The sequence below is a fragment of the Hyperolius riggenbachi genome, chromosome 5, assembly GCF_040937935.1.
Source record: "Hyperolius riggenbachi isolate aHypRig1 chromosome 5, aHypRig1.pri, whole genome shotgun sequence".
NCBI classification, from domain to species: Eukaryota; Metazoa; Chordata; class Amphibia; order Anura; family Hyperoliidae; genus Hyperolius; species Hyperolius riggenbachi.
Genome location: NC_090650.1, coordinates 378257885 through 378285470, shown reverse-complemented (window position 1 = coordinate 378285470; position 27586 = coordinate 378257885). Strand labels below are relative to the sequence as shown.

General features: G+C 45.0%; 1 protein-coding gene across 1 annotated transcript in view; it reads left to right on the top strand.

Moving 5' to 3' along the window:
* Nucleotides 1-27586, top strand: part of CPNE3 (copine 3) — a 98461-nt gene that overhangs the window by 56388 nt on the left and 14487 nt on the right. Inside the window, exons 5-10 of the mRNA XM_068237619.1 lie at nucleotides 4995-5066; nucleotides 5254-5337; nucleotides 6130-6219; nucleotides 15754-15852; nucleotides 20691-20777; nucleotides 23116-23175. Coding sequence (XP_068093720.1) covers nucleotides 4995-5066; nucleotides 5254-5337; nucleotides 6130-6219; nucleotides 15754-15852; nucleotides 20691-20777; nucleotides 23116-23175 — 492 coding nt within the window. The remainder of the gene's footprint in view (nucleotides 1-4994; nucleotides 5067-5253; nucleotides 5338-6129; nucleotides 6220-15753; nucleotides 15853-20690; nucleotides 20778-23115; nucleotides 23176-27586) is intronic.

Here is a 27586-nt window from a genome sequence, read left to right as displayed (position 1 = left end):
GAAGTTGCCCCATCCATTAACATTAGCCCAGCGTTTTGGCAAACTGCTAGCGTATCGCAGTGCTGCCAAAACGCTGCCAAAAGCACTCCTGTGGGTTCCAGCCCTAATAGTGCGGAGAGGAGAGGGGATGCAGGGGATGAGACAAATGCGGCAGGAGTATGGACATGGCACACTACAGGAGGGGATCCGAGGACAGTGACAAGGGACAGCTTCTGCCCCCCCCCCCCTTCGTGCGCCCTAGCAGCTGGCAGTGGCCATCGCTGTAAAGGAGAAAAAGTGGCCAATCACATAGGTGTGGGAGGGGAAAATGAGAGGGACAGAGACTTCAGCCAATCAAGGCTGAATTAGTATGTAACGCAACTTCCCTTTTACAGCTGTGCACGAGATGAGAGCCAGGGGGTATGAGGAATGGAAATCAATTAGGAATAAAAAGTGAGTTTGATTTTAAACTTTTAAATTGCCTGGTTAGCATCCAGTTTACTTGTATAACAGCTACTGTATATTCCTGCGTATAAGACTACTTTTTAACCCTTGAAAATCTTCTGAAAAGTCAGGGATCGTCTTATACGCCAGATGTCATTGATGCCGGGGGATACACCCTATCCTGTTACCGCCTTTCAGATCTCGCTGCTGAGTACTGTAGTGAAGCGGTGCAGGTGCACATGTGCAAGATCGGAGAGGCAGAGGAGGTGGTAAATAGGATACAAGGGTGGGCCAGAAGGGTGAAAGAGGCGTGTTTTATGGGCACAGCGCAAGCTATTCTTCCATACCGCTCTGATAAACAGGAAGACAGGGAGAGCTGACTAATCCACTTAGGGAGAGGGAGAGTTGACCAATCCAACCAGTCTATTGACTATATACTGTTATATACTAGGTACCACATACAGTACAGCACCAGTATTTGTTCATACATAGCACCAGTATATGATTATAATTTTTTTTTTATTTGCTGTGTGTTGGAAGAGGGGTAGTCTTATAGGGCGAGTATATCCCAAACTCTATATTTTAACTGGAAAAGTTGGGGGGTCGTCTTATGCGCCCAGTCGTCTTATACGCCGGAATATACGGTACTAATAGAGAATTGATTTTAGATTTTATGCCTAACAGTTACTCTTTAACTGTTGCTTTGGTCCCTGGTGTGGATTTTATAGTAAATCTCCCCATGTTCTTCTGTAAGGCCTTGTTCACATTGCGTTCCGTTTGAGTGGCCGTATGCGTTGGGCGTTTTTCGACGCATTTTTTTTTCTGATTCCCGGCGCTTGGGTGGGAGATTTGTTTTTGTGCTTAGCGGTTTTCTAAGCATTTTTTCCGAGCGGTTTTGTAATTCGCTCCCTGACGCAAGCCAGGAAATTAACTCTTTGACCCGGAAAATAATAAATACATTGTATTTATTCTTAAAAACGCGAACACAATCACTACACAAAGCGATTTTATGAGCATTTTGCGTTTCTTCTATACTTTCCACTGAGGAGGAATCGCCTCAAAAATGGCACAGGCATCGCTTTACTGAATGGACAACGGACAACCCATGCAAATATGAACCTTCTCATAGACATTCATAGTTCACTTTGGGGGGGGGGGGATTTTAAAAATCGCCTGCTTGTAAAAAAACAAAGCTGAAAACGCCTGCAGTGTGAATAAGCCCTAACTGTAATGGGGAGAGGGCCTCTCCATACATCTCTGGTCACCTACAAATCTGCATATAGATCTGAGCACACATGAGAATTGTATGTAGAAAACAAACGCAACACTGAAGCAAAGCATAGAAGGAATAGATGGCACCTCTGCACCCTCTACCATTGTATAGCTGAATGCTGTACTAAGCAGTTTGACATCTGATCCCTCAAAGCTCCATCCTTTTTCTGCTTGATGAAAACTAAAGCTTGCCATACACTGGCAGACTTCTCTGATCAGAGGTCTGTTGCTGCCATATACTGCATGTTGATTTTTAATATCATGCTAAAATTTGTTAAAATCAATTACCGCCACTACCCCAGGTGTCCCTCCTGCTAAAACTGCTCTCCCCGGTACCCCATGCAGAGTATAAGTGCAGCGGAGTGAAGTCACACTCGCCTCCTGCTGCAGCCACACTCGCCTCCTGCTGCAGCCACACTCGCCTCCTGCTGCAGCCACACTCGCCTCCTGCTGCAGCCACACTCGCCTCCTGCTGCAGCCACACTCGCCTCCTGCTGCAGCCACACTCGCCTCCTGCTGCAGCCACACTCGCCTCCTGCTGCAGCCACACTCGCCTCCTGCTGCAGCCACACTCACCCCCTGCTGCAGCCACACTCACCCCCTGCTGCAGCCACACTCACCCCCTGCTGCAGCCACACTCACCTGTCCTGCAGCCACACTCACCTGTCCTGCAGCCACACTCACCTCTCCTGCAGCCACACTCACCTCTCCTGCAGCCACACTCACCTGTCCTGCAGCTACACTCACCTGTCCTGCAGCTACACTCACCTGTCCTGCAGCTACACTCACCTCTCCTGCAGCTACACTCACCTCTCCTGCAGCTACACTCACCTCTCCTTCAGCCACACTCACCTCTCCTGCAGCCACACTCCCCTCCTGCTGCAGCCACACTCACCTCCTGCAGACACACTCACCTCTCCTGCAGGCACACTCACCTCTCCTGCAGGCACACTCACCTCTCCTGCAGTCACACTCGCCTCTCCTGCAGCCACACTCACCTGTCCTGCAGCTACACTCACCTGTCCTGCAGCTACACTCACCTCTCCTGCAGCTACACTCACCTGTCCTGCAGCTACACTCACCTGTCCTGCAGCTACACTCACCTGTCCTGCAGCTACACTCACCTGTCCTGCAGCTACACTCACCTGTCCTGCAGCTACACTCACCTGTCCTGCAGCTACACTCACCTGTCCTGCAGCCACACTCCCCTCCTGCTGCAGCTACACTCCCCTCTCCTGCAGCCACACTCACCTCCTGCTGCAGCCACACTCACCTGTCCTGCAGCCACACTCACCTGTCCTGCAGCCACACTCACCTCTCCTGCAGTCACACTCGCCTCTCCTGCAGCCACACTCGCCTCTCCTGCAGTCACACTCGCCTCTCCTGCAGCCACACTCGCCTCTCCTGCAGCCACACTCGCCTCTCCTGCAGCCACACTCACCTCTCCTGCAGCCACACTCACCTCTCCTGCAGCCACACTCACCTCTCCTGCAGCCACACTCGCCTCTCCTGCAGTCACACTCGCCTCTCCTGCAGTCACACTCGCCTCTCCTGCAGCCACACTCGCCTCTCCTGCAGTCACACTCGCCTCTCCTGCAGCCACACTCACCTCTCCTGCAGCCACACTCGCCTCTCCTGCAGTCACACTCGCCTCTCCTGCAGCCACACTCGCCTCTCCTGCAGTCACACTCGCCTCTCCTGCAGCCACACTCACCTCTCCTGCAGGCACACTCCTTCCTGTGTTCTTCCATCATCTCCCGGTGCCTGGAGTATGGGCCTTGGGAGTTAACACGAGAACGCAGGAAGGAGTGTGCCAGCCGGCAGCCAGATAGGTGAGTGTGACACTGCTTCACTGTGGTAATTCACTTCACGGGCCCCCTTTTTAAAAAAAAAAAAAAAAAAAAAGAAAAAGTGGACCTGAACGCTTGCACAGGACAGAAGGAAAACCTAGAGAAATGCACCCTGTATGTACTTAGGGAGTTTAGCCTGTCCAATTCCCCTTCATCTGTCACTCATCACAAGTTGTAATTTGATCTCTCAGCTGAGTCAGCTGGCTGCCACAGCAGAGCAGCTAATTAGTAAACACAGGATGTTAACAATATGTCTGCTTCCATGAAAGTGGGAAGTAGACACACTTCAGATTTATTGCAGGCTTTGTATCAGCTGTAACAAGAAATGTTTTTCTTTAAAGGTTATTATGATATTGTTTTACTTTTAGAGCAGAGCGGAAGTTCTGAGTTCAGGTCCACTTTAAACTCTGTTGTGATTACCCAATGCATGTTTCCTGCACTTTGATCACTATTCCTCATTTTTCTGCAAAGAGGCAACTGTTATTGGAAGTGTATGTGGTCTACTTTCTGACTAGCAATTTTAAACCAGAGCCCATCAGCTCAAGCTTGGAAGCATACATATGAAATTGGCGCCGGGAGACTTGGGCACAGGATACAGCCGGTATATGGCTTATCCTGCTGCTGCACAAGTCCTGCCAGCGCTAATTACTATTCCCCCTCCAGGCTGCCATGGATGGTGGGGAATGATATAATTCGGCTTCCAGCGATTGCTGGAGGCCGAATTATTGTGTTTTTTAAGCAACTTCAGCTCTGCCTTCTGACGGCGCCGACGTTACTCACTGAGCGCCGCTATAGACTGATTCCCATTATAGTCTATGGCGGCGCTGGCTGCGCCCAAATCTAGCAGCGCTGAAAAGCACTGCTCCGAGCATGGAACTAACATGGGGAACTATTATCAACCTTTAGGGCTTGTTCGCACTGCAGGCGGTTTTGTTTTTTTTTTTCATCCGCCTGCAGTTTTTCAAAACGCCCCCCCGACCACGTGGCCAATGAATGTCTATGAGAAGGATCATATCAGCGCGGGATGTGCGCGGTGCGGCTAAGAAAGCGGTGTGTGCTCCATTTTTGGGGCGATTCCACCTCAATGGAAGGTAGAGGAAAATCGGCGAACACGTACAAAAAACGTGCAAATTACGTTTCCGGTTTTTTAAGAATAAATACATTGTATTTATTCTTTTCCAGGTCAAAGAGTTCACTTCCTGACTTGCCTCAGGGAGTGAATGAATAAAACCGCTTGGAAAAAAACACTTAGAAAACCGCTAAGCACAAAAACGAATCGCCCACCCAAGCGCCGGTAATCGGAAAAAAAAGACGACCTCAAAAAAAAAAAAAAAAACAGTCGCGGGCGGACACACGAACGGAACGAGCAAGGACTAAAGGTTTATTCATTACAGCTTTCCTTTAAAGAGCGCAGCCGATGTTTCATTGCTTTGTATGATTATATTTCAGATGTATGCGGAAGAAATTAAGGATAACAGAGCTGTACAGTTTGAAATGGAAGCAAGAAAACTGGACAAAAAGGTAAAACAGCTTCTCCTAGTGTGTTCAGTTTTCTGCCCTGGCTCCTTTTTATTGGTTGATGAGATATGTCACCTGCATAGAGGTTAAGATGGCTTGTACAGTGCAGCTCAGCTTGATTTGACAGGTCTAGTTAGTGCATAATGACCCAGTATGTATCATTAATAGACACCTCATGTATATGTTGCAGGATTTATTTGGTAAATCAGACCCTTACCTGGAGTTTCACAGACAGACAGAGGATGGAAGATGGCAGTTGGCCCACAGAACAGAGGTAAGTACATAAACAGGTAGAGTGCACCATCTCAAATATCCCTTTGACACAAATATGTCAGAGTATTCCATATTACTTTTGAAATGTTATTCATATATTCCTTAATTCTTAATTAAAAGTGTATTCAGGCTTATTTAGATATAATTTATCATTTTTTAATTCCCTTTGCTGGCTGTGAAAAGTTTAAAGTGTACCAGAGCTGACATCAATTAAAAGTTTTACACATACCCGGCTGCAGAGATACGTAGAGGGCGCACTTCTTTTGCACAGACTGGCCGCGACTGGCTGAAGTTACGGGACCCGGTACCGGAGCTGGAGAAGACTGAGGATGGGAGCGATCCGTGTGGATGGGGCTGGAGGAAGCCCCATGTATGTATAAAACTTTTAATTTGTTAGCTCTGGTTTCCTTTAAAGGGTACCTGACTGGAGACAAAGCTACCTAAGGTAAGCATACAGGTATGTTCATGCTGGATCTACATATCTCTTTGTATTGTCCGCTCCTCTCCTTATTCCCCCTGGTCTCCATAAACACTCCTTGAAACATATGACTTTCGGCTATAGTCAAACCTTCAGACAGGAAGAGGCAGGCTTGTGGTGATGTCCCCTCCCTTTCCCTCCTCTTCCCGCCCCATTTTCTTCAATTAATAAAAAGAGGAGAAGAGCATACAGCGCACAGAGGTATGTGGATCCAATATGAACATAGCTCTGGGCTTAGCTCAGGAAGAGTTCCCTCGGGTCAGGTATACTTTAAATACCCCATAAAAATGTTGACCACTTATGTTTCTTTTCCAGGTGGTTAAAAACAATTTGAATCCTGTCTGGAGACCTTTCAAGATACCACTACAGTCCCTCTGCAATGGGAACATGGACAAGCCAATCCGGGTAAGGAATATTTGCCAGGGTTGCCAGATTGGGCTCTATTCACAATCATTTTCTGCATGCGGTAACTAACTGTTGGTAAATTTTCGACAGAATTAAGACCATCTTGACATTCACGAAATTTTCGGCATGCGGAAAAACTTTGTTAAAAATGTCCGCAAAAGTCAGTAAATAAGAATAATTTTCACCTACAAGTACCTGGTGATATTTTTCACTTCCCAATAAATAAAATCGAGTCTAGCACCCACTGTGTTTGCTGGACTTTAAGGGCTCTTTCCCACTAAGACGTTGCGTTAGATGCGATGTTAAGGTCGCATAACGTGCCCCTAACGCAACGCATGTGAGCTTTGGAGTTGGACGTTATATAGAGCCGCGTTATGCGGCTCTTGATGCGTCCGTGATGCATACTTTTTGACGCATACTACCGGATGAAACCGGCGCATGCGCCAAAAGACTGGAGACCATGTGATCGGAACACTCCGCATCACGTGGTCCCGCCAGTGACGTCCGCACAGTGCAGTGAATATTAATTAGTCATGTGGCTACTCACAATACACATCACTGAGCATGTGCAAACAGTCTAACGCGGCTAAAACCGCGTATAACGCACAGCATGCTGCACTTTCTTTGAACGTAGCCTTAAACACGTAATTTGTCATTTTTTTTACCGCAGTTTATAGGCCGTTTTACACTGTTTCCGCATGTTTCTGCATTTTTATATACCGCCATATACCTGCATGTTTGCAGAAAATTTTTAGTGAATGAGGGAAAATGCGGAAATTTAGCAGTAAAAAAAAACTTTAAAGCATGTGTGATTGAGAATAGAGCCCATTATGTATGAAGTGGATTTATTACAGCTGGAGAATAATAGTGAATATCAGTGATGTAGCAAACCTAGATGGAATTTTTATTTTGAATTGTAATCAAAGAGGACTTGCAATGGTGGCAATTGTTGTGTAAGGCAGGAGTCAGCCTTATTAGAATTTGCATGCAAAATTGTGAAACCGCATTTGCCACAATTGTCATGTGTTTCAACAGCAATTTTTTTGCAAAATTCCGAATGTGAATCGTCTGCATTTTAAATTTCAAATGGCAGACCTGCAGAAAATCAGCACACACACACTCCCGTTTTACACAAAAATGCTGGAGTATTTTTCAGGTTTAGCTGTATCTTCTTGTAAAATAGCTTCATGAATTTTTGCTTAAAAATGCATGTAAAAATCGCAAAAACGCACACGCATGTTGGTTCAAAAATAGTACAGAAGTCACAAACGCAGAAGTGCATGCAGATAATCGCATGCTTTTCCCACTACAACAAGTTACTGGACCCTTAGACAACAATCCTATCAATTGCATGGGTTGGCAGATGCCTATTTGTATGCATAAGGGCACACTTCAAATTTCCTGGGCAATATAATGATTTATTATTCTAAAAAGTCACAGTGTTATATCTGTTGATTAACCTTGCATCTCTTTGGCCTTTAAAGGACACCCGAGGTGAAAATTAAACTAATGAAACCAGCAATTGTATCTATCCTCCTTCTCCTAAAAATGATTTTTTTAAGATATATTCCACAGTTTTATTTTATATTTAAATCTACTTTTTTTAGTTTTTACTGTTTTATTGTTTTTGCTTAATGACACATTCATTGAAGTATGCCAGAGCTAAAATCTATGAACTATTGACCCTTTTTATCTCTTTCCTGCTCTCAGAAGGCATTTTCTGCTAGGAAAGTGTTTTATAGTTGGAATTACTTATCAGTGAGGGTCACACTGTAGTCTGACCCAGTCCTGACTCAGACAGGAACTGCCACTTACATACCTGATGTTTAACTCTTTCAGACAGACAGAAAAAAAAGGAACACAGCATAGTTATTTGTGTGCTAGGCACTGTACATACCCATGTCTATCTCATCATGTCACATGTCACCCCAGGTATCCTTTAACCACTTTGTGACGAGTTGACTTATAAAAACGTCCTGCTAGAGCCTCTTAATTGCTCCAGGATGTTTTTATAAGTCAGACAGTGCTGCTGTGCACGTGCGCGGCCCCGCGCGTGAATGTGCGCACTCCCGCACGTGCATCCCCGTGAAAATAGTGAAAAAAAAACACCAAAGAAAAAATACACCTTTTATTTCCAAATACTATATTGTCACCATACTTTGTACTAGGGACATAATTAAAATCTTGTGATAACCAGAACAAATAGGCAGATACAATGGGCTTGATTCACAAAGCGGTGCAAAGTGTTTGCACGCCTGTGAAAAGCCCTTTATCACGCCTAAACTCAGTTTAGGCGTGATAAGAAGAAACTCGCGCGATCTCCCGCGCGCAAAGTTTTGCGCGCGTAGCGCACCGCGTCCATTGAGCCCTATGGGACTTTGCGCGCGCAGCGCGGTGCGCAAAACTTTGCGCGCGGGAGCTTCGCGCGAAGAGCAGCACAAATCGGTGATAACTCAGCTTTGCACGGCTTATCACGCCTAAAGTCTTTTAGGCGTGATAACTGAGTTATCACCGCTTTGTGAATCAGGGCCAATGTGTGGGTTTTATGTACAGTAGCAGTGTTTATATTAAAACTGTATAAAACTGGATGAAATTGGAGAAATAGTGTATATTTTCATTTTTTTCCTTGTTTTCCCCTTTACAATGCATAGAAAATAATAGAAGTAATTACTGAAAACAAGTATCAACCCCAAAAAGCCCAATTGGGGTGAAAAAAACTAGATATAGATAATTTCATTGTGATTAGTAGTAATTAAGCTATTGGCAAATGAAAGGGATGAGCACTGAAAGGTGAAAATCGCTCTTGTCCGTTAGGGTAAAAACACCTTTGGGGTGAAGTGGTTAAAGCAAACCCAAGGCAAACCTAATTTAAAAAAAAAAACAGATACTTATCTATGAAGAGGGAAGCCTCTAAATCTTCCAGATGCTTCCAATGTCCCACTCGAGAGCACTGCCACTGCTCTGTAAATTCGCACCCATGCTCCCTGCTGTGCATGTGCGCACCTACGCGAGCCTACATGTGTGTAAATGCCAGACTAAACAGGTGATCTTTCAGTCTGCATTTAAACACCACCAGGAATGGAGCTGTCCTGCTTGATTATGGTAAGGAGTTCCAAAGGGTAGAGGCAGCATGATTGAAGGCTTTAGCTCCAAATGTTTTAGGGTGGATTCTGTGGGTGACCAAGTTATTAGATCCCATTGAAATCATTGAGCTATTCAAGACCTGAACTGTGAAAGGTTATGAATGTTGAATACAATAGTAGACATATATGGACAATGGTAGACATACAGTGTATATATTATAGAATGGTTTCTTTATATCCAGAAAAATACTCATTGGATTTATATCTTGTGATGTGGTAAGTTTTTGATATATGTTGTGTAGTGCACATGATCATATTGTTTGGAACCATTTTCACTGTTCCTGTCTAAATCTACCATTCTGAACGACCACATTATCACATTACATTTAAAGAGAACCCGAGGTGGGTTCTAAGAACGCTAATTGCACACAGAGGCTGGGTCTGCATATACTGCCCAGCCTCTGTTGCTATACTGATCCCCCCCACAGGCCCCCCTGCGCTCTGCTTACCTCCCATAAATCATACGCCGAGCTGTCGACACGCAGCATGTCGCAGCCGGCTGTTTAGCTTCCGCCTGTCACTCTCGCGGCTCCCCTGCCTCCTCCATAGCTCTGGTCCGCGTCCCTTCCCTCCAATCAGCAGGAGGGAAGGATTGGAGGGAAGGGACGCGGGCGGGGACCGACGCTCTGGAGAAGGCAGGAGAGCGGCGAGAGTGACAGAAGGTAAACAGCCGGCTGCGTGTCGACAGCTCGGCGTATGATTTATGGGGGGGCACAGCAGAGCGCAGGGGGGCCTGTGGGGGATCAGTATAGCAACAAAAGCTGGGCAGTATATGCAGACCCAGCCTCTGTGTGCTAATTTGTGTTCTTAGAACCCATCTCGGGTTATCTTTAAGTGACTCTGAAGTGAAAAAAACAACTTATGATATAATTAATTATATGTGCAATATGTAATTAATAGAACATTGGTAGCAAAGAAAATAGTCATATTTTTCTTTTTAGTTATATAGGGTTTTTTTTATAACATTGCATCATTCTATCATATTTGAAATTACAAACCATACTATGTATCTTAAAGTGAACTTTCGGACTAAAAATCGACTTAGCAGCACTGAAAAGGCTTGGTGTTTCTTTAACAGTTTCACAGCATCAGAACTTTGTTTCTCTTATACAAGCCTCATTTTTAGCTGCACAGAAGAAAACTGCCCGGGCTTTTTTCCCCTGATGCTGTGCAAAGCATGATGGGATTTCTGATTTTGTTGTTCTTGTTTGTCTTGTTCAATTTTTTTTTTTTTTTTTTACATTTTGAATTTGACATTTGAAGCCTAGTGTGTGCAGCTGGGAGGGGTTATCAGGACACAGGACAGTTGGAACTGTGTCTCCTGCTACCTGTCGCCTCCCTTCAACCAAAAAGATGGCTGCCCCCGTGACAAAGATGGCAGCCCCCATGAATCACAAACATTTGCCTGTTCTTTTAAAACAGGGTGGGTAAGCGATTATATTACCTATCTATTCTAATTAACATAACTAAAGCAACTTGATGACAGTATGTTTGTTTAGGCTGAAGTTCCCCTCTAAAGAGGAACTCCAGTGAAAATAATGTAGTTAAAAAGTGCTTCATTTTTTACCATAATTATGTATAAATGATTTAGTCAGTGTTTGCTCATTGTAAAATCTTTCCTCTCCCTAATTTACATTCTGACATTTATTACATGGTGACATTGTTACTGTGGGCAGGTTATGTAGCTGCTCCTAGCTGTTTTGGCTGTTAGAGACAGCTGTAAACAGCTAATTCCTGTCTGTGAACATTGTTACATTGTGGCAACGCGGTACTCAGAGCTTCTTGTGGGAGGGGTTTCAGCACAAAATCAGTCATACAGCGCCCCCTGATGGTCTGTTTGTGAAAAGCATTATATTTTTCATGTAAAGGGGGGTATCAGCTACGGATTGGGATGAAGTTCAATTCTTGGTTGGAGTTTCTCTTTAAACTATAAAACAGAGTAGAGCTAATGACCCTTTGAACTCCCCTGCAGTAAAACCTTATTCGAAGCTGTCCCTCACTGTTTCTTTGTATAATTGCTTCAGAAAATAGGACTGTCTTCAGGTCGAAGAGCTCAGAGAAGCTCTTTTTCATTGATAACAACTGAAGTTAACTCTTCCTGTACTGGAAACAATATTAGACTCTGTTCTTTGCTGCTAGTGTTCTATTCCTTAGCTGTACTACACGTACAATTCATTATCTCATAAGTTTATTTTCACTTCAGATCCCCTTTAAATATCTGCCATATATAATAGGCTGTGAATTATATATGTGCTGTGTATAAATGGCTTTGATCCATGGCTTCTATCTCCTTCTCAGCCCCATGTAAGTGTCATTAACAGTCACGAGAATTGCATTTAAAATACTGACATAAAACTAGTTCAAAGTAGGCATCTAAAATGTAAAACGTAAAAGCATAGAAGGTGCATTATAATTATGGAAAATGTTTTGCTTCATAAACTTGCTATTCCCATGTGACTATGTGATGTAGGTGTAGCATAAACAATGCAGGGACCAGGACACACTATTGGAGCAAGGCCATCTATTCCGTGTTTCATGCATGACTGCCTGTGTGATGGTAATACTGATTCCCTTACAGCCTTAGCTGTGTGTCAGTCCTGATTTATGGATCCAGGTAACTGCTGGGGCTATTTACTCATAAACACTTGCATCTGAAGGCTGTATTGTCATTAGAACAGGCTAAGTATGTACTGGTTTATTCTCAGTTTGATTTTGTAATACCGGAGGATGATTATAATTATCAATCCGAAACTATCCACTAAGATGCATGCAGGATAGACCGATATCCTATCAATCTATAGAAATCCACTGGCAAAAGATCACTATGGCCAGTCAGAGGGGATGCTTTGGCACGCGACCAATCAGGCGGGAGTGCTGGTACCAAACCGGCCAATTACAGCCAGCCGCTGATACTTTTGCTAACCGGTGCCGATGGTCTCACGGGCAGGGCCACAGCACCGTCATTTGGCCAATCTCTGCACTCGATCAGTAGCTGTGACCTATCAGATGTCTCTTCTACTGATCGAGTACACCCTTAAGAGCAGGGCTGTGGAGTTGGAGTCGAGGAGTCGGAGCAATTTTGGGCACCCGGAGTCGGAGTCGTGGTTTCAGAAACTGAGGAGTTGGAGTCAGAAGATTTCTGTACCGACTCCACAGCCCTGCTTAAGAGGAGAGTATCAAAATTCTACCCAGTTAGACATTGACCACCTTAGTACACTGACTACTTTACATTGTATCAAAGTGTCATATCTTCGGTGTTGTCCCATAGAAACATATATTAATATACTAGCTGGTGGCCCAGCGTTGCCCGGGTATGTATTTGGCCTGTGTTGGCTCCACCCACTTTTCCTAACCCTAACACACAATTACTCAATTACTTAATGACCAAGTGTGTGAGCTTTGCGGTCTTTGGCATCAATAATTTGCATTGAAATAAAACAAATCTGATTGGATTTGGCTCCACCCCTTTTCTGAAATTGAACCCCAATCACCCAATGGCTGTACCAGGTACAGGCGATTAACAGTGCAAGAATAGCAGCAATTAAATATTCCCCTTAAAAATCCAATAGGTGGGTTTTGATTGGCTTTTGTAGACTCCACCCACTTTTCTGAATATTAATCCCAGTCATCCAGTGACCAACTGTGCGAAGTTTGAGGACCCTACCATTAACAGTGTAAGAATGGCTGCAGTTTACATTTTCCCAATGACATTTGTATTTTTCTCCACCCACTGATGACCTGATATTGCCCTGGTATGTATTTGGCTGGTGTTGGCTCCGCCCACTTTTTCTAACCCTAACACACAATTACTCAATGACCAAGTTATGAGCTTTGTGGTCTTTGGCATAAATAATTTGCATTGAGATTAAACAAATCTGATTGGCTGTTTGTTGCTCCACCCTTTTTCTGAATTTGAACCCAATGACCAACTGTACCAGGTTTAAGGCTTGTGCCAACAGTGCAAGGATGGCAGCAATTACATATTCCCCTTGAAAATCAATAGGTGAATTTTGATTGACTTTTGTAGGCTCCTCCCACTTTTCTGAATATTAATCCCAGACACCCAGTGACCAATTGTGCAAAGTTTGAGAACCCTACCATTAACAGTGTAAGAATTGCTGCAGTTTACATTTTCTCAGTGAAATTTGTATTTGTCTCCGCCCACTGATGACCCGGCATTGCCCGATTATGTATTTGGCTGGTGTTGGCTGCGCCCACTTTTCCTAACCCTAACACAAAATTGGTCAATTACTCAATGACCAAGTTTGTAAACTTTGCTGTCTTTGGCATCAATAATCTGCATTAAAATGAAACAAATCAGATTGGCTGTTTGTGGCTCCACCCCCTTTTATCAATTTAAACTCCAGTCACCCAATGATCAACTGTACCAGGTTTGAGGCTCGTGCCATTAACAGTGCAAGAATGGCAGCAATGTAAATATTCTCCTTGAAAATAAATAGGTGGATTTTGATTGGCTTTTATAGGCTCCACCCACTTTTCTGAATATTAATCCCAGTCACCCAGTGACCAACTGTGCAAAGTTTGAGAACCCTGGCATTAACAGTGTAAGAATGGCTGCACAACACAGACACACACACAGAGGTGACAAGCGTATTTTGGACTCCGTGCTGTGTATTACTCCAGTTGTTTATTGCCTAAGGCCCTGTTCATATTATGTGCGTGTGGAAAACGTGCAGAACGCATGTAGTAAACGCACTGGAAAAACGCATGCGTTTGTACGCGTTTGTACGCGTTTTTGTAATGCGTTTGTATGCGTTTTTTCCTTATGCGTTTTTGATCATACCTGGAAGAGTCAGCTACTTCCGACGAGAAACGCACCTCCGAATACGCATACAAAAACGCATGCCATGCGTTTTTAGTGCGCGCCCATTGACTTTCATTATAATGCGTTTCTGTGCGCGACGCACAGAAATGCATCCAACTATGCGTTTCTGCCACGCATACGTTTGCCACGCGTATATGTGAACGAGGGCCATACCTTTGCATTGATTTTTCTGGCCCTCGCAAAACGCACACAAAACGCGTACCTTAAAAACGGACACAAACGCGTGCAGTGTGAACGGGGCCTAAGGAAGCGGGATTTTGCCCGTGAAACGCGTTGCAACTTGTCTTTGGAGTATATAAATAAATTATTTATTACTTGAATCGACAGTACCTGTGTCTGTTTTGGGTTGGCTGGTCCACCAGCGCATCCCGAACGGTTTAAACGTTTTAGTGACTTTTATCCTACTGGCGCCTCTGTACAGCTCTACAAATTAAGAATTTCCCAGTGAAATTTGTATATGTCTCCGCCTCCTTTTTGGTTCTGGGAATAAAAAGTATCCTATACTTTATTCCAGGTAGTGTACTATGTGTGTGCCAAACTTCTTTCAAATCCGATCAGCCATTTTTGCGTGAGTAACAAACATCCAAACATCCGAACTTTCCCATTTATAATATTAGTAGGATTTACTAAAATGTGAGAGGTGTATGCACTTTTGTGAGATACATGATGCTTACACATGTTTCTTACTACAATGCAGGGTTGCCAATCAAAATACATATGTAGAGTTCCATTATCTGCTACCATATGCCAGCAAATTTGCAAGGACAGACCCATATCCTAATTGGTATCTAGGAAGAAAGTTGTTCAAGCCCAGTTTTATAAAATATTTTAGTTTTCAACCACTTATGCCCACACTACTGTATAATCATTCATGTCATCTCTGCTGCAAAGCTGAGATGGACCTCAAAGGGATAAGAAACTCAGCATTTCCTATTTGTTCTAAAGGTTTATTCACAGCATAAAATCTACTGCCACAAAAAAGTAGCAGAACAGCATTCAAACAGTTAAATACAGCACTCTATTCTTCAGTGGAAAGCTCCTTGCTTCAGTGGGCAGCTTCTGGCTGCATTTCAAGAGGAGATAACATTATATTTTGTTTACATTCCTTTGTCAGATACATTTAGTAAATATTAGCAAACAGCCAAAACTAAGCTGTACTGAAATGAGAAGCAAAAAGAGCTGAGAAGTGATCACTAGATAGGTTTTAATAATATAGATACAGCAGCTATGCAATAAAATGCAATGGCAGCTTTCTGAGAAGATCCACTGTACTTTGGGAATTTGTCATTTGTAAACAGAGGATGTTACTTGTGCACAAAAGCAAATATGATAACTGAATGGGTAATAAAAAGTAGGAAAACACATTTTTCTTGAATGTTATGTTAAGTTTTATCCCACTTTACAGAGTGGGTGGAGCAGTTTCCAAACAATATCAATTGGCAGGCATTGTCAGAAGATGCATGTGACCATTGCACACTGCATGCATTAGCTGGCTGCTCTTTGCACTGCCCAACTGTGTCCTGAAGCTTGTTTTCTGTTTTCCAGGTGGACTGTTATGACTATGACAACGACGGATCACATGATCTTATCGGAATTTTTGAAACAACCATGTCTAAGCTAAAAGAAGCCAGTCGCTCTTCACCAGTAAGTGACCAGAAGACTGCAACTCGTGCAGCTCCTGTGACATCATCTGCCTGACTCATTTCATTTTCCTGATTGGCGGTCACTGAGTACGTGTAGTGCTGCCACCATTTGATTTTTGTGCCGGGTGGTGCCGGTACATTACTGATATTTTACTACAGACTAACCCAGTCCCCATTCTCACACAAACCGCTCCCTACTAGTGCCTAACCCTACCTCCCCCCCACCACCCCCATTTAATGCCCAAAACTAACCCTCCATCATAGTGCTAACACTAACGTGCCTCTCTTTCTACTTAACACTAATCCCGGCGGACAAACGATCGCTGTTTGTATATTTATAGCCGATTGTCTCCAAATAGATGTTGGCTGCAATCACTATTCATTATGTAGTAGCTAATCTAGCTTATCTAAGAAGATTTTTATAATCCATTTATTTTTTTGTCCTCTTGATGCCATTACAGTGGGATGCGAAAGTTTGGGCAACCTTGTTAATCGTCATGATTTTCCTGTATAAATCGTTGGTTGTTATGATAAAAAATGTCAATTAAATATATCATGTAGGAGACACACACAGTGATAATTGAGAAGTGAAATTAAGTTTATTGGATTTACAGAAAGTGCGTAATAATTTAAACAAGATTAGGCAGGTGCATAAACTTGGGCACCACAAAAAAGAAATGAAATCAATATTTAGTAGATCCTCCTTTTGAAGAAATTACAGCCTCTAAACGCTTCCTGTAGGTTCCAATGAGAGTCTGGATTTTTATTGAAGGTATTTTGGACCATTCCTCTTTACAAAACATCTCTAGTTCATACAGGTTTGATGGCTTCCGAGCATGGACAGCTCTCTTTAACTCACACCACAGATTTTCAATTATATTCAGGTCTGGAGACTGAGATGGCCATTCCAGAACGTTGTACTTGTTCCTCTGCATGAATGCCTTAATGGATTTTTAGCAGTGTTTAGGGTCGTTGTCTTTTTGAAAGATCCAGCCCCGGCGCAGCTTGTGCTGTGGACGTAGAAAAGGCTTCCTCTGCATCACTCTCACATACAGCATCTCCTTGTGTAAATGTAAGGAAACGCGGAAGAGCCGCCTCCATGAGTCGGCGGGAGGAGGCTCTTTCCGCACACGGCATGGCCGAGCACGGAGAGGCAGCCGCCTCCACTCAGTGTGAGGCGGCTGTCTTCATACGGGGCATGGCGGAGCGCGGAGAAACCGCGGCGTTGGACGCGGCGGTTAGCGCGCATGGCCCCATTGCTGAGGCACCGCAGAGCGGTGCTGGTGTGGCTGGGACACGTAGTCCCTCTAGGCTTAGAGTGATGCGCGCGCACGCACTGAGGCAGGGATTATATGACAGCCAGAAGTGAGTCAGCTGACCAGGCTGGTCAGCTGACACTGGCTCCACATCTCATTGGTCCAGCACTTAGAGAGGTGCTGAAGAGATGCCTGTGTATATATACTGCCGGCTGTTCAGTTACTGGTTGTCTGGCGTTGCGAACACAACGTGCTAGCACTCAGACCCTAGTCAGATCCTAAAGTGTGCCGGGACCAGCTGGAGCTGTAATCCTACACTTAGCTAGATTCTGTTGATAGCTTAAAGTACTAGTTTGATTGTGATATCTGTTATGACCTTTTGGCTTGCCTGACTATCTCCTGAACTCTGATTCTGTACCTCGATATTTCTGATACTCTGTTGCCGAACCCCGGCTCGCCCTAAGACTCTGCTTCTGTCTCCTGATTCTGTACCTCGATATTTCTGATACCCTGTTGCCGAACCCTGCCTGTTTATCAGACTCCGCATCTGCCTTCTGAATCTGTACTTTATCTGTCTGTATGTTTACGACCTGGCTTGTCCGACCTCGAGAACCGACCTTACTGTTATAGGCGGTTCCCAGTCCTGTTAGTGACACCTCCCCCTGAGTGTCACTATCAGAGGGTCCTTCCTATCTTAGCTTGACTCCTCCCTCCTAGGAGAGTTCAGGCCTTCGGAAGGAATCCGTGCAGTACTCCTTACTGCCTTGAGGCCTAGGCCTCTTAGTGTTACAGTTACACCAAACACTACACTCTACTCAGGTGTCCAGAGGTTAGCTAGTATATCGGATTATCAGTGATACTGCAGATCATCTATAATCTGGTATATATCTGTATTCCCAGTGATACTGCAGATCACCGGTAATCAGATCCTCTCTGTGCTACACCGTTCGTTACAGTAAAGTACGCCGAATGGTTGAATGATGCACAGTGACTCATCCGCAGCAAGATGATGTTGTAGGCCTTTGGTGCGGGTCTGTTTATTGACTGTGACTGTTCTCACCACTCGTTGCTTCTGTTTATCCAACATTTTTCTTGGTCTGCCACTTCGAGCCTTAACTTGAACTGAGCCTGTGGTCTTCCATTTCCTCAATATGTTCCTAACTGTGAAAACAGAGAGCTGAAATGTCTGAGATAGCTTTCTGTATCCTTCCCCTAAACCATGATGGGGAACATTCTTTGTCTTCAGGTCATTTGGAGTTGTTTTGAGATCTCCATGTTGCTACTCTTTAGAGAAAATTAAAAGAGGAGGGAAACGTAGTTGACCCCCTTAAATATTTTTTTTCATAATTGGATTCACCTGTGTATGTAGGTCAGGGGTCACTGAGCTTACCAAACCAATTTAAGTTCAATAATTAGTTCTAAAGATTTGGGAATCAATAAAATGATAATGTTCCCACATTTTTGCACCTGCCTAATTTTATTCAAACAATTATTGCACACTTTCTGTAAATCCAATAAACTTCATTTCACTTCTCAAATATCACTGTATGTGTCTCCTATATCAGGGGTCCCCAACCTTTTCCGGCCCGGGGACCACTTTCTGACCAATTTTTTTTCCGGGGACCGCCGGGGGGTGGGGGGGTTGGGAAGTTGTGGACGTTGGGTGCGCGTCCTTGTGGACAGTGGAGCGGGTTACGGGGGGGGGGGGCTAGGGGGCAGTGGCATAGCTAGCATAGTTTCCCCAGTATAGGGAGTTTAGTTGCCCCAGTATGGCTAGTATAGTGCCCCAGTATAGCCAGTGTAGTGCCCCAGTATAGCCAGTGTAGTGCCCCAGTATAGCTAGTATAGTGCCCCAGTATAGCTAGTATAGTGCCCCAGTATGGCTAGGTAGTGCCCAGTATGGCTAGGTAGTGCCCAGTATAGCTAGTATAGTGCCCCAGTATAGTGCCCAATAAAGCTAGTATAGTGCCCCAGTATAGCTAGTATAGTGCCCAGTATGGCTAGAATAGTGTCCAGTATGGCTAGAATAGTGCTCAGTATAGGTAGGTAGTGCCCAGTATAGCTAGTATAGTGCCCCAGTATAGCCAGTATAGTGCCCAGTATAGCTAGTATAGTGCCCAGTATGGCTAGAATAGTGCCCAGTATGGCTAGAATAGTGCCCAGTATGGCTAGAATAGTGCCCAGTATAGCTAGTATAGTGCTCAGTATAGGTAGGTAGTGCCCAGTATAGCTAGTATAGTGCCCCAGTATGGCTAGAATAGTGCCCAGTATAGCTAGAATAGTGCTCAGTATAGGTAGGTAGTGCCCAGTATAGCTAGTATAGTGCCCAGTATAGCCAGTATAGTGCCCCAGTATAGCTAGTATAGTGCCCAGTATAGCTAGTATAGTGCCCAGTATAGCTAGTATAGTGCCCAGTATAGCTAGTATAGTGGCCCAGTATAGCTAGTATAGTGCCCCAGTATAGTTAGTATAGTGCCCCAGTACAGCCAGTATAGTGCCCCAGTACAGCCAGTATAGTGCCCCAGTACAGCCAGTATAGTGCCCCAGTACAGGCAGTATAGTGCCCCTGTATAGCCAGTATAGTGCCCCAGTATAGCTAGTATAGTGGCCAGAATAGTGCCCCAGTATAGGTAGGTGGTGCCCGCCCCCGCCGCTGTTATTACCTTAATAGCGACCGCTCTTCCCTCTTCGGTGCGTGTACTTTCCAGCAGCGTATCTCCCAGCTGCTATGTGTGATGCGACAGGAAGCAGGGCAGCGGCTTCCTGTAGAGGCGATGTGCATCGCCGTTACTATGGGAACCGAGCCCTGCTTCCTGTCGCATCACACACAGCAGCCGGGAGGTACGTTGCTGGAAAGTACACGCGCCGGAGAGGGGAGAGCGGCCGCTGCTAAGGTAATAACAGCGGGGACGTGCAGGGGGGGGAGGGGGAAGAGGACAGTCCTGCAGCACAACTGGTAACGTCCCGCGGACCACCAGTGGGCCGCGGACCACAGGTTGGGGATCCCCGTCCTATATGATATATTTAACTGACATTTTTTATCGTAACAACCAACGATTTATACAGGCAAATCATGACAATTAACAAGGTTGCCCAAACTTTTGCATCCCACTGTATTTATCTTGTTTAGCCATCCAAAACAGAAACAGGATTTTGGGAAACTTCATGGCACAAAATTTGTTTTAGATCCCATAAAGATTTTCTAAATCACAGAAGTTACAGTCAGGGCTGGTTCTCTCATGAAGCAAGGTGAAACATTTGCATCAGGCGCAGAGATTTCAGGGGCAGCATTTTTGTACTGTGTGTACTTTCCTGAGGAGGAATGGATTGGCTGAGGGTGAGCAGTTTATTTGTCACAGACTCACGGCCAGCCAGTGTGCTTTTGTGTGGAGCTGCAGCATTTTATGTGCGATCATTCCAAATTGGAGGGCTGAGAGGAGGGCACATCCTTACAAGTTTGCCTCGGGCAGCAAAAAGTCTAGAACCGGCCCTGATTACAGTATAATCCGGGCTGAAGGAATAAGAACAAGCTGAAAAGTCCTTCTTTGTGATTTGACGATTAACTGTATTCTTGTCTTTATAGGCAGAGTTTGAGTGCATCAATGAAAAGAAAAAGCAGAAGAAGAAGAGCTACCGGAACTCTGGGGTTGTGAGTGTGAAACAGTGCCAGGTTGGTAACTTAGAAGTTGAGTTAACGAGTAACGATCCCAGGTTACAAAAACAACTTCCTGAAGCTGGCTATGGAGCTCAGAGATCCTGCAGCCAAAGATGTGGAACCCAGACCTGCAGGGGTAGATAAGGCCGGTTTTACTTGTTTTTTGGCGTGGCGGTGGGGATGCGTTGCTCCTGCCGCATCCCATCGCAAAGAAAAAAATCACAAACATGTGACCCTGCGGCAGAGTGCACAGGCAGGGTTATATGCATATCTCCGCCCCCGCTCAGTGATGTACATCCTGCTGAGCAGGAAGTGCGTCACTGGGATTCCAGTCGGTCCGCGCTCCCATCAAATAAGTTCCTGAGTCACCCATTGACTCCAATTACTTCTGTCTCCACAGAAGTCATACTGTAACGCGCTGCAGACTTTATGTTGGTTCGGCGACGATTCCGAAGCCCCATACACTTGCATTGCTGTTGCGTTACCCTGCGGTAAAACGATAATGCAACACACACTTGTAATGCAAGTGTAAAAGGGGTCTGTAGGATCTGAAGGAAGAACGTGATGTCAGACCTGTGGTCATTGATGTGAGCTTAGGCCTGGAGTCATGAATGTGGCTCCAAATCTGCAGGTCCAGATGTGGACTTGCAAGGTAGGGACTTGGCCTCAGATTTAGCCATAGACGCTGCCCTTGGTCTGCAGGCAGGGACAGGAACTGAAACCTTCCAGCAAGGATGTAGTCTTACATATGCCGGTAAGGACATGAACCCAACCCTTCCAGCCACTTATGTGGCTGTAAGGACATGAACTGAAACCTTCCAGCAAGGACATAGCCTCTAATGTGGCTGTAAGGACATGAACTCAAACCTTCCAGCAAGGACATAGCCTCTTATGTGGCTGTAGGGACATGAGCTCAAACCTTCCAGAAAGCACATAGCCTCATTTATGCAGGTAGGGACACACACCCATACTCATAGGTAGGAATATAGCCTCAGACTTGTAGACATGGACATGGCCTTAGATCTGCAGGGAGGGAAGTGATGTCATGGCCTAGGCACACTCATGTCACACTCTTTTTGTAATATGCACAGCATCTTCATTTCTCTCTGTTGCAGTGCTAACTCCATTCAACTATATTGCTTGGGGCCGTAATGTGTTATGCACAAAATGTATGCGGTAGTGAATTGTCAGAACACACTGCTATGCAGCACATAAGTGTGCCCATCAGACAGTGCTGTCCTGAGGCGAGGGCTTTGCCCAAAATGTGTGTTCCTTGACATTGCTCCAATACAGCTATTGCTGAACCTGTGGTGTACCCTCTACATCTTTCTTTTGCGAGTTGTCTTAATGGGATGTTGTCCCTGTTGAGACTGAGCACGGGTAAACTTGGACAGAGGACCAGAGAGACAAGCAGAGGTGGGCTTGTGAATTTTGTTTGGACAGCAATGTCTGTGCTCTGTATGCTGTCCTAGCGTATCACACGCTGAGATGCATTGTTGAAATCAGCTCAGCAATGTCGCAGTGTGAGGGATGGGACTGCAGACCTTGTAGGGGCAAAGGTGGTCTGACCCCTTCAAGCATGATTAAGCTACATTCAGTCATGTGTTGCAGCTGTTACAATAACATGCATGCTCAGGTTAATAAGTGTACAAGGTGACTGCAGGCACTAGCATACCTCAGGAGAACAGTATTCAGATCTATTTTTCTGAGGTTGCTATTTCACATGTATTCAATTCAAAAAAATGGCAAAGAAAGCACTCACATGGAATGAGAGAGGCTGCCAGTGCAGAGACGTTGACAGCTCGTTTGCCTTACAAGAAGGCGTGTCGGTCCTGACAAACTTTTATATGGCGAAACAGCTGTCAACCTCTGCACTGGCAACCTCCATCATTCCATGTGAGTGCTTTTTTTGACATTTTTTTAATTGAATACACTTGGAACAGCAACTTTAACGTGCCCTCCGCTTTTTCTAATTGAGGATTGGACTGTTGCTGCTTATAGGGAGGGGCAGTCTTTGTGGTGTGCTGGGGGGGGTGGTGCTGCTGGGGGGGTTGGTGCTGCTGGGGGGGTTGGTGCTCCTAGTTCCTTCCATCTGTGCAATTTTCTCTCTGTTCTGCTTGAATATGCAAAATTGCAGAGCTGAATCTGAAGGCTAATGCATTGTTGTTACTGATGTTATGCAAAAGTGCCTAAACTTCCCTGCATTCTGAGCCTGTGGGCCTAATCAATAGGCAGTTATTACAGTAATTGTCCTGCAGATGGCAGCCTATGCATGCTAGTTATTTTCATGCAATGAGTGGTATATGTAGGATTTTTTTTTAATTTATTTTAATGTATATTTGTTTTCTTTAAGATCATAGTGGAATACACATTCCTTGATTATATAATGGGAGGATGCCAGATGAATTTTGTTGTAAGTATGGCATTTTTCATTTTCCTTTTTGTCTCTTAATCCATATTTGTTATCCGGTTTCTTTGCATGCAAAGCTGTACATTGCACCACAGGCCGTCGCTGAGCAACAAAGTTCAAATTTCTTACCAACCAGGCCACAATGTTTTGCCAACACGCTGTAAACTTCACAAGTCCTTCATCTTGTTCTGCGCTTGAAGTGCATTTAAGTGGAACATATACAGTTAACCACTTAAGGACCCTGGGCTTAAACCCCTCTAGCGACCAGGCCATTTTTTACAAAATAGGCCACTGCAGCTTTAAGGCCTCGCTGTGGGGCCGTACAACTCAGCACACAAGTGATTCCCCCCCCCCCCTTTTCTGCCCACCAACAGAGCTTTCTGTTGGTAGGCTGTGATCGCTCCCCCAATGTTTGTTTATTTTTTTTCTAATATTTACTGGTTATTTTTATAATAAATTACTTATTATTTTATTATTTCCCACTCCCTCCCCTAGCCAGCCTATGACAGTGATCGTCTGTCATAGGCTTCAGCCAATGAGAGCGGATTGCCCTCCTGCCTCCCAGGGGGACAGCCATGTCACACAGCTGTCCCCAGTACAGCGCTGCTGTAGATCGCAGAGCTGTACTGTGTAAACAGATGGCGGTTTTGCCGTCTAACGGTCTCCTGCTCGCTGCTCGGAGACTGATGACGTAGTGGAGCTCCATCATCCAAGCGGAGATGCACACGCGATCTCCTGCAAAACCCCACCCCAGGACTTTACGCCGATCAGCGTTGGGTGGTCCTGGGGCTGCCGCCGCGGCCACGCCCGTCGACGTGACACAAACGGCAAGTGGTTAAAAAGATCCCTGAATGCTTCCATAATAGAAATAAAACTATGACTACTTTTGCTGGCTTTCTGATAAGCTAATGTGTGTGGTCGGCAAAGTATAGGGGAAGGCATCCATGCATTTAGTACTTCCAATGGGAATGTGGGCCCAGCATATATCAGTCCATAGCCCACATTTTGGGTCCATATGCAAAATGCATAGGTACATATGGATCCAGGCAGAGGGGGTGCCATACTGACACACTGGGGTAAGCTCAGTATGGGTTATGGAAGAGGAAATACAGAGCACCTGCACCGGTTGCCAGACATTCCGTAGGTCAGGTCAGATCTGTGAGATCTGTTTCGGTAAGCGGGTCGCGCTTGTATGCAGTCTGGGAAGACGGATGCGTTCCCTCATATAGCCTATGGTGGCAGCGCATTTTCCCCTGGCTACTGCAAACCATTCGACAGGACAGTAGTCTGTCCGCTCCCTGTGGCCGCATGTGGTCTGGCTCAAGTGGCAATTGAGCCTAATGCTGGGAATACACGGTTTGTTTTTAAGCTGATAAGATGGTTCGATAGATAATTTCCAACATGTCCGATCTCCCTTTCGACTCTATGGCTGCTCGTTTTCTGAAAGAAGTGAATGGAAAAACATAAGAAAAACCAGAAGAAGATCTGAATCGAGAGCTGAAATCGAGCGGAAGAAACGATCGAGAGCAGAAACACACGGCAGAAACGAACTGTGTATTCCCAGCATAATGCCTGGTACACACGGTGCAATTCTCTCTCAGATTGACAGTCGAATTGATTATTTCCGACAGGTTCGATCTTATTTCTAATTGTTCTTCTGATCGTTTTTGTGTAGAAGCGATCGGAAAATCAATCAGAAAAACGTTAAAAAATCAGATCAGACCTGTTGGAAATTGATTCGACCGTAAATCTGACAGAAAATTGCATTGTGTGTGCTAAGCATAAAGACTCAAGCTTTTTACCTCCATTAAGCTGCTAATTGATAAGCTTGCCTTTGCTGACCGACAAGGTAGAAAAGTTCCTACTGTATCTGGGGGGGAGGGGGGGAGAAGCAGATAACTTTCTCTCCTTTATTTGCACAGTAATTACTTAATTAGGAGTCAGTCTGATAATTTGTCCCCCAGCAGGCAATGATATCTTAGCTTTAGTGTGGTGTAAATATGCATTGAAATGACATCAGAATAGTCTTAATGACATCAGAAGATTATGGGCAGATTCGACAAAGAGACAAATTGATCTCTAATTGAATTTGAAATCTTAAGGGAATCGGCTGACCCCTCCGCATCCACCCAGCCACTGCCCCCCTAATGTATAAATTTCCCCCCCCCCCCCGTGTGTGCATTGTACATTACCTGTCCTGTGTCAGCCTTCAATGTGATGTCCGTAACCTCTGGGCGGCTCTCCATATACGCCGCTGGCGCATAGCATCTGACATTAGACGCTATGCACAAGTGGCATGTATGGAGAGCCGCCCGGAGGTTATGGACACCGCGTGGAGGCTGACACAAGGACAGGTAATGTACAATGCACACACGAGGGGGCACATTTATACATTACGGAGTTAGCGGTGGGGTTTTAGTCGCTCGTTCAGAAATCGGCCGCCGTAGTGCCGCAGACCCGATCAACCAACTTCGGCCCAACATCTTGCACCTGGCACGTTCAACAAATGCGACCAATTTGGGCCCGAAATTGGTCGCATCATCAATCGGGCCTGCACTTGGCGGCACTGATTTTCAACCAATTTGATGACAATTATTTAATTGGTTAGTCGATCGGCCGCCAAAGTTGCCTGATGTATGGGCACCTTTATAGTGTTTCATATTAATTTTTACTGTTTAAAGTGGAACTCCAGTGAAAATAATGTAATAAAAAGTACTTAATTTTTACAATAATTATGTATAAATGATTTAGTCAGGGTTTTCCCATTGTAAAATATTTCCTCTCCCTGATTTACTTTCAGACATTTATCACATGGTGACATTTTACTGCTGGCAGGTGATGTCAGTGGAAGGAGATGTTGCTGGGTTTTTTTGCAGTTGGAAACAGCTTTTATTTACCACAATGCAACAAAGCTCCCACAGTGTGATGTCAGGACCTCAGAGCTGTGAGGCGCTGACATCACACTGTGGGAGGGGTTCACCACAATATTAGCCATACAGAGCCCCCTGATGATCTGTTTGTGAAAAGGAATAGATTTCTCATGTAAAAGGGGTTATCAGCTACTGATTGTGGGGAAGTTCAATTCTTGGTTACTGTTTCTCTTTAATACATTGGGGGGAAATGTAATTGTGAGTGTAATCCCACCTTAAAGGGAACCTAAACTGAGAAGGTTATGGCTTTTTCCTTTTAAAATAATACCAGTTGCCTGACTCTCCTGCTGTTCCTATGTCTCTAATACTTTCAGCCACAGCCCCTGAACGAGCATGCAGTCAGGTGCCCTGACTGATGTCAGACTGGATTAGCTGCATGCTTGTTTCAGGTCTATAATTCAGCCACTACTGCAGTCAGAGATCAGCAGGACTGCCAGGCAACTGGTATTGTTAAAAAGGAAACATTCATATCCCTCTCAGTTTAGGTTCCCTTTAAGGTGCCCACTAATGTCACAATCTTTTTAATGCAATCTTACCATATATGAGGGACTACCTAAATTATGCATTCAAAGTATATACCCTTCTACTACATAGATTTGGTAAGACTGTACAGAAAGGATTGCATCATTACTGGGCACCAGTAGAGCCCCGCCCGTCTCCCTGCTGTCACTGACATGTATCTGTTGCTGGGAATCACTATTTTCTGATGTCTCCAGCCAGTGTGCTTCTGCAAACTCTGAGTCATAAGATTATTCTTTTGTGCTGCACTCACAGGAGTCTCTCAGCTACATTTGACAAATATAAAATTCCCTGCAGTCATTCTTCACATTGCATAGCAATAAGCTGGACCTGGAAAACTTCAAACTATATTGAACACTCACAAAAGGCAGAAAATGGACCTCGGGCAAAATATCTTGCACATGAACTGCCCATTACACTTCAGAGCCAATAAGTAGATTACAACCAGCACTGGAAAATGAATCAGTGGACATCGAGTTTCCTTGTTTTTTTTTTTTTTTTTTACAGAGCAGTTCTTTACATTTTAGTCTGACTGATAAATGAAGCCCACTCTTTTCGCTCATAGCAACTACTAAGGCTATGTTCACAGTGGTCAGTTGCATGAGGCACACGTTATAAGTGTGAACTGCAATGGAGACTGGATATGAACTTCAAAGTGGTTCACTAGGTTTAATTTATACTTACCTGGGGCTTCCTTTAGCCCCATGAGCAGCGCTGAATCCCTCGCCGTCCTCTGCACCCTCTCCGTTAAGCCACTATGTCTCCCAGTAATCCGGGTAGTCGCGGCCTTCTGCGCATGCGCGGCTCAGCCACGCGCATGCCTGTCGCCGTGCTTCCGTCCCCAGAGCGTTCTGCATCTGCACAGTACTAGTACGCAGGTGCAGAATGCTCCAGGGGATGGGAGCACGACAAGGGGCGCATATACAGCCGAGCCACACATGCATAGAAGCCCTCGACTGGCAGTG